Genomic DNA, 8146 nt, shown 5'->3' on the forward strand with positions numbered 1-8146 from the left:
TGTGAATTATATGCAAGTGATGGCTTACCAAAGATTTTTGCCTTCTGGAAGCGTTATAAACGTTTTAGAGGATGTGAATTAAATGCAATTGGAAGTATACCAGTGATTTATGCCTTCTGGAATCGTTATAAACGTTTTAGAGGATGTGAATTAAATGCAATTGGAGGTATACCAGTGATTTATGCCTTCTGGAATCGTTATAAACGTTTTAGAGGATGTGAATTAAATGCAAGTGGTGGTATACCAGTGATTTTTGCCTTCTGGAAGCGTTGTAAACGTTGTAGAGGATGTGAACTAAATGCAAGTGGTGGTATACCAGTGATTTTTGCCTTCTGAAAGCATTGTAAACGTTTTAGAGGATGTGAATTAAATGCAAGTGGTGGTATACCAGTGATTTATGCCTTCTGGAATCGTTGTAAACGTTTTAGATGATGTGAAATAAATGCAAGTGGTGGTATACCAGTGATTTCTGCCTTCTGGAATCGTTGTAAACGTTTTAGAGGGTGGGAATTAAATGCAATTGGAGGTATACCTGTGATTTTTGCCTTCTGGATGGGTTGTAAACGTTTCAAAGGATGTAAATTAAATGCAAGTGAAGGTATACAATTGATTTTTGCATTCTGGAAACGTTGTAAACGTATTAGAGTATGTGAATTAAATGCAAGTGGTGGTATACCAGTGACGTTTCCCTTCTGGAAACGTTGTAAACGTATTAGAGGATGTGAATTAAATGCAATTGGAGGTATACCAGTGATTTTTGCCTTCTGGAAGCGTTGTAAACGTATTAGAGTATGTGAATTAAATGCAAGTGCTGGTATACCAGTGATTTTTGCGTTCTGGAATCGTTGTAAACGTTTTAGAGTATGTGAATTAAATGCAAGTGCTGGTATACCAGTGAAATTTGCCTTCTGGAAGCGTTGTAAACGTATTAGAGTATGTGAATTAAATGCAAGTGCTGGTATACCAGTGATTTTTGCCTTCTGGAAGCGTTGTAAACGTTTTAGAGTATGTGAATTAAATGCAAGTGCTGGTATACCAGTGAAATTTGCCTTCTGGAAGCGTTGTAAACGTATTAGAGTATGTGAATTAAATGCAATTGGAGGTATATCAGTGATTTTTGCCTTCTGGAAGTGTTTTAAACGTTTTAGAGGATGTGAATTAAATGCAAGTGCTGGTATACCAGTAAAATTTGCCTTCTGGAAGCGTTGTAAACGTATTAGAGTATGTGAATTAAATGCAAGTGGTGGTATACCAGTGATTTATGCCTTCTGGAATAGTTGTAAACGTTTTAGAGGATGTGAATTAAATGCAAGTGGTGGTATACCAGTGATTTTTGCATTCTGGAAGCGGTGTAAACGTTTTAGATGATGTGAATTAAATGCAAGTGGTGATATACAAGTGATGTTTGCCTTCTGGAAGCGTTGTAAACGTTTTAGAGGATGTGGATTAAATGCAAGTGGTGGTATACCAGTGATTTTTGCATTCTGGAAGCGGTGTAAACGTTTTAGATGATGTGGATTAAATGCAAGTGGTGGTATACCAGTGATGTTTGCCTTCTGGAAGCGTTGTAAAAGTTTTATAGGATGTGAGTTAAATGAAGTGGTGGTATACCAGTGTTTTTGCGTTCTGGAAGCGTTCTAAACTTTGTAGAGGATGTGAATTAAATGCGAGTGGTGGTATACCGGTGATTTTTGCGTTCTGGAAGCGTTGTAAACGTTTTAGAGGATGTGAATTAAATGCAAGTGCTGGTATACCAGTGGTTTTTGCCTTCTGGAAGCGTTGCAAACGTTTTAGAGGATGTGAATTAAATGCAAGTGCTGGTATACCAGTGATTTTTGCCTTCTGGAAGCGTTGTAAATTTTTCAGAGGATGTGAATTAAATGCAACTGGTGGTATACCAGTGATTTTTGCCTCCTGGAATCGTTGTAAACGTTTTAGAGTATGTGAATAAAATGCAAGTGGTGGTATACCAGTGATTTATGCCTTCTGGAATCGTTGTAAACGTTTTAAAGGGTGTGAATTGAATGCAAGTGGTGGTATACCAGTGATTTATGCCTTCTGGAAGCGATGTAAACGTTTTATAGTATGTGAATTAAATGCAAGTGGTGGTATACAAGTGATGTTTGCCTTCTGGAAGCGTAGTAAACGTATTAAAACGTTTTAGAGGATGTGAATTAAATGGAAAGTGGTGATATACCAGTGATTTTCGCCTTCTGGAAGCGTTGTAAACGTTTTAGAGGATGTGAATTAAATGCAAGTGGTGGTATATCAGTGATTTTTGCCTTCTGGAAGCGTTGTAAATGTTTTAGAGTATGTGAATTAAATGCAAGTGGTGGTATACCAGTGATTTCTGCCTTCTGGAATCGTTGTAAACGTATTATAGGATGTGAATTAAATGCAATTGGAGGTATACCAGTGATTTTTGCCTTCTGGAAGCGTTGTAAACGTTTAACAGGATGTGAATTAAATGCAAGTGATGGTATACCAGTGATTTTTGCCTTCTGGAAACGTTTTAAACGTTGTAGAAGATTTCCATCCTCCAGCTTTTCCCATTTCTAATTGGGGTCGCTGTATCTAGTCAGCCTTCTCCTTCTTCCTCAGTCATGTACATCTTGTTCTCTTAGACCATTTTACTTCATAGCATTCCATGATTTATATTTCCACCTGAATTTTGGTCTTCCCTTCCTTCCTCTGCCCTCCACCTTCATGTTCATAACCCTTTTACGTACGTGTTCAACACAACTTCAGCCTTCTCCACCTTCCTCTGTCCTGTAAATCTTGTTCTCTTAGATCGTTTTCCTTCATGCCATTCAATAATTTATATTTCCACTTGAACTTTGGCCTTCCCATCCTTCTTCTTCCCTCCACCTTCATGTTCATAACCCTTTTACGTACGTTTTCAACACAACTTCAGCCTTCTCCATCTTCCCCTGTCATGTACATCTTGTTCTCTTAGACCATTTTCCTTCATAGCATTCTATGATTTATATTTCCACCTGAACTTTGGCCTTCCCATCCTTCCTTTGCCCTCCACCTTCATGTTCATAACCCTTTTACGTACGTGTTCAACACAACTCCAGCCTTCTCCACCTTCCTCTGTCCTGTACATCTTTTACTCTTAAACCCTTTTCCTTCATGTCATTCAATAACTTATATTTCCACCTGAAATTTGGCTTTCCCATCCTTCTGCCCTCCTCCTCCATATTCATAACCCTTTTACGTACGTGTTCAACACAACTTCAGCCTTCTCCACCTTCCTCTGCCATGTACGTCTTGTTCTCTTAGACCGTTTCCCTTCATGACATTCAATGATTTATATTTCCATCTTGACTTTGGCCTTCCCATCGTTCTTCTGCCCTCCAATTTCGTGTTCAAAACCCTTTTACATACGTGTTCAACACAACTTTAGCCTTCTCCACCTTCCTCTGTCCTGTACATCTTGTTCTCTTAGACCCTTTTCCTTCATAGCATTCGATAATTTATCTTTCCACCTGAACTTTGGGCTTCCCATCCTTCTTCTTCCCTCCACCTTCGTGTTCATAACCCTTTTACATACGTGTTCATCTTTCACGTGGCTAATGAGACCAATTCTGGAACCACATATTCTGTCAAAGTTGAGGTACGTTTTCTCAGGTGGAAGTTGAGGTTGTGGGTAGCCTCGATGAGCCAGCCTATCAGCTCTACGATTCTTGGAATGTTGTTTTCTGTTCTCTTCAAATTTTTCAATTCCCTCCTTCACATTATCTCTCCAGTACATAAAACTTCCATGTACTACATGGGAAAATGTCTACAAAATTAGCCTCTTATTAGCTCCGCCAACAAAGTTAGAAAGAAGTTATGTTTTCGCCCTGTTTGTGTTTTTGTGTTTTTGTTTGTGAACAGCTTACTGACCACAATTTTTATCGTAGAGTACTAAAACTTACAGGGATTAACTGTTATATAAAAAGCTAGAAATAATTAAATTTTGAAAAGTCAAAGTCAAAGGTCAAGGTCAAGGTTAAGCAAAATATCCAATTCACGTAATCAGCCATAAGTTCGGAAATTGTTGTCACATTCTTCAAACTAGGTTCATATTTGAGTGTATGAAAATCCATGCAAATTAATACATTTTAAGGTCAAAGATCAAGGCCAAGGTCGAGCAAAATGTCGAGAAACAACCTGCTGTGGCGGAGATCTGCGGTCTACTGAGTGCCTCTCTAGTTGAAATACCGTTTATCATGAACATAGAGCCCTCCACTAGCTTTTCCTTCCTTCCATTACTCTTGTGGTGGATATAAAACTTTCCAAATAACTCAAGACGAAGTTTACAAACATACTCTCCGCTCACTTACCCACACAGAATATCTAAAAAGTAAGGGTGAACTCTTAAATTCCTATTCTTAGGTTCTATTTCCAGAGTTCTCTTTCGTTCGAATGATATTCCAAGATTAATATTTAATTCAAATGGATAAATGTTAAAGCAAAATGTGGGATGGATTTCAAAGGTTTAATCATAACAAAAACAAGTTAGACTATTATTAAATAAATGAGAGGAAATTAACTTTATACCATGAATAATGGAACCAACAAAGAGAAGGATTTCAAGGGTTTAATTATAACAAAAACAAGTTTCATTATCAATTAAATAAATGAGAGAAAATTAACTTTATATCATGAATAATGGAACCAACAAAGAGAAGGATTTCAAGGGTTTAATTATAACAAAAACAAGTTTCATTATCTATTAAATAAATGAGAGAAAATTAACTTTATATCATGAATAATGGAACCAACAGAGAGAAGGATTTCAAGGGTTTGATTATAACAAAAACAAGTTTAACTATTTATCAAATAAATGAGAGAAAATTAACTTTATATCATGAATAATGGAACCAACAAAGAGAAGGATTTCAAGGGTTTAATTATAACAAAAACAAGTTTGACTAATAATTAAATAAATGAGAGAAAATTAACTTTATATCATAAATAATGGAACCAACAAAGAGAAGGATTTCAAGGGTTTAACTATAACAAAAACAAGTTTGACAATTAATTGAATAAATGAGAGAAAATTAACTTTATATCATGAATAATGGAACCAACAAAGAGAAGGATTTCAAGGGTTTAATTATAACAAAAACAAGTTTGACTATTAATTGAATAAATGAGAGAAAATCAACTTTATATCATGAATAATGGAACCAACAAAGAGAAGGATTTCAAGGGTTTAACTATAACAAAAACAAGTTTGACTATTAATTAAATAGATGAGAGAAAATTAACTTTATATCATGAATAATGGAACCATCAAAGAGAAGGATTTCAAGGGTTTAATTATAACAAAAACAAGTTTGACTATTAATTGAATAAATGAGAGAAAATCAACTTTATATCATGAATAATGGAACCAACAAAGAGAAGGATTTCAAGGGTTTAATTATAACAAAAAACAAGTTTCATTATCAATTAAATAAATGAGAGAAAATTAACTTTATATCATGAATAATGGAACCAACAAAGAGAAGGATTTCAAGGGTTTAATCATAACAAAAAACAAGTTTGACTATTAATTAAATAAATGAGAGAAACTTAACATTATATCATGAATAATGGAACTAACAAAGAGAAAAAAAAACAAAAAAACGTTGAGTTGAGGAATAAGTAATAACATAAAAATTGCTAAAAATAACATTGATTATATTAGGCCCAATTGAGAATAGGCAAAATAAATGCAAGCGGGGGAGAGATCATGCATATTATATTATTATTATTAGTAGTAGTAGTAGTAGTAGTAGTAGTAGTAGTAGTAGTAGTAGTAGTAGTATTATTATTATTATTATCATTATTATTATTATTATTATTATTATTATCATTATTATCACTATTATTATCATTATCATTATTATTATTATTATTATTATTATTATTATTATTATTATTCTAGTTATTATTATTATTATCATTATTATTATTATTATTATTATTATTATTATTATTATTATTATTATTATTAGATAAGCTAAAACCCTAGCTGGAAAAGCAGGATGCTATAAGTCCAAGGCCTCCAACAGCTCTGATTTGAATTCGTTTAAGAATAATTGAAATATCGTTTAAAAAGAAAGTCAATGGAAGCTTATAAATCATATTTTTGATAATCAAAACATTCATTAAAAATAAAGTTTGCTTACATAACTATCTAACAAAATATTTTTACTGTGCAGAATTCAATTTGGGATTATAAATGACAATTACAGAGACTTATTATAGGGAATATTACAGTCAGATATAATAAACAATAACACAATATACACTAGTACTGTAAAGGAATACAGACTGATGTTAGATTATGAGAATTACAGCCTTTGTCGCAATGCTGATATAGATAGTTCTAAACAAAAGAATAACTACAGGGGCAGAGAGTTCTAAACAAAAGAATAACTACAGGGGCAGAGAGTTCTAAACAAAAGAATAACTACAGGGGCACTCAGTAGAGCACAGACCTCTACCACGGCATTTTATTTCTCGATCTTTTTTTTAACCTTGTCCTTGACCTTTGATCTTAACATGTATTAATTGGTGTGGATTTTCATACACCTAAATATGAACCTTGATTGAAGTCTCTGTGACAAAGATGTCCAAACTTTTGGCTGATTACGTGAATTGGACATTTTGCTTGCCTGTTACCTAGACCTTTGGTCTTGATCTTTGACCCTGACATTTAACCTTGACATTTGACTTTGACCTTTGACCTTGACCGTTAACCTTGGCCTTTGACCTAGAACTTTGACCTTGACCTTCCAAAATTTAATCATTTCCAGCTTTTTACATAACAGTTAATTCATGCAAGTTTCATTACTCTACGATTCAAATTGTGGCCAGGAAGCTGTTCACAAGCACACACAGATCAATAAACACACAAACCTTGACCTTTGACCTTGGCCCTTGGCCTTTGACCTTGACCTTCCAAAATTTAATAATTCCCATCTTTTTACATAACAGTTAATCCCTGCAAGTTTCATTACTCTACGATTAAAATTGTGGCCAGGAAGCTGTTCACAAACACACACAGATCAACAAACACACAAACCTTTACCTTTGACCTTGCCTTTTGACCTTGACCTTCCAAAATTTAATCATTTCCAGCTTATTACATAACAGTTAACCCTTGCAATTTTCATTACTCAACGATTAAAATTGTGGGCAGGAAGCTGTTCATAAACACACACAGATCAACAAACACACAAACCTTTACCTTTGACCTTGGCTTTTGACCTTAACCTTCCAAAATTTAATCATTTCCAGCTTATTACATAACAGCTAATCCCTGCAAGTTTCATTACTCTACGATTAAAATTGTGGCCAGGAAACTACACAAACATACACAAAATCATAAACACACAAACAAGGGGTAAAACATAACCTTCTACCGTCGTTGGCGGAGGTAAAAAACAGACTGGAGTTGACGATACCACTGAGAGTGCACCTTGTAAGTTTCATTACTCAATGATTAAAATTGTGGTCAGGAAGCTGTTCACAAACAAACACACTTAAACCCACAAACAGGGGGTATAACATAACCACCTCCCAATTTCGCTGGCGGAGGTAAAAACAGGCTGGAGTTGACGATACCACTGAGAGTACAGGGGTCAATTGGGGGCAATAAATCTCCCTGAGTTGAGGGAAGTGAGAGTCAGCCAGGGTCAGCCAGCTCCATACTCGTCCAGATTGCCCGGGGATTTCGTACCGGACGGAGGCTCTAGCGGGCCATAGATTGTTTTCCAAACGCCGCGCTCGTAGTCTCTCATAGACACAGCCTCGGGCGTTGTTAATCTACGACCGCCCAAGAGACGATGATTAATCTCGACTAACAGTGAGGGTGTAGTAGATCTTGGGTGTGCCAGCGGTCATCGCAAGAGAAGGGGCCATTCTCTGACACCCCAGGGGGAAAGTGTCAACCTTTCTCTTTGTAGCTCTTTGTAGCTATTGCTTTCTGGCACTCTGGTTTTCCATAGCGAGATATCAAAGCTTGATTTACCGGCTCTATTATTATTATTATTATTATTATTATTATTATTATTATCATTAATGTTGTTGTTGTTGTTGTTGTTATTATCATTATTATTATTTCTACTATTATCACTATAAATAATATTATTATTATTATTAT

At 35.1% G+C, this 8146-nt stretch overlaps 1 protein-coding gene across 1 annotated transcript; it reads right to left on the bottom strand.

Annotated features, from left to right (window-relative positions):
* Window positions 1–395: 395 nt before the first annotated feature.
* LOC137639470 (uncharacterized) lies at window positions 396–7905 on the bottom strand. The gene is made up of 6 exons (XM_068371740.1): window positions 7849–7905; window positions 7537–7648; window positions 3557–3771; window positions 2211–2429; window positions 1612–1914; window positions 396–1196 (listed from the first exon to the last, which is right to left on the bottom strand). The coding sequence occupies exons 1-6, from the start codon at window positions 7903–7905 to the stop codon at window positions 396–398; spliced, it is 1707 nt and encodes a 568-aa protein (XP_068227841.1).
* Window positions 7906–8146: the final 241 nt, after the last annotated feature.

Source organism: Palaemon carinicauda, chromosome 4 (genome assembly GCF_036898095.1).
Source record: "Palaemon carinicauda isolate YSFRI2023 chromosome 4, ASM3689809v2, whole genome shotgun sequence".
In the NCBI taxonomy this organism is placed as follows: domain Eukaryota; kingdom Metazoa; phylum Arthropoda; class Malacostraca; order Decapoda; family Palaemonidae; genus Palaemon; species Palaemon carinicauda.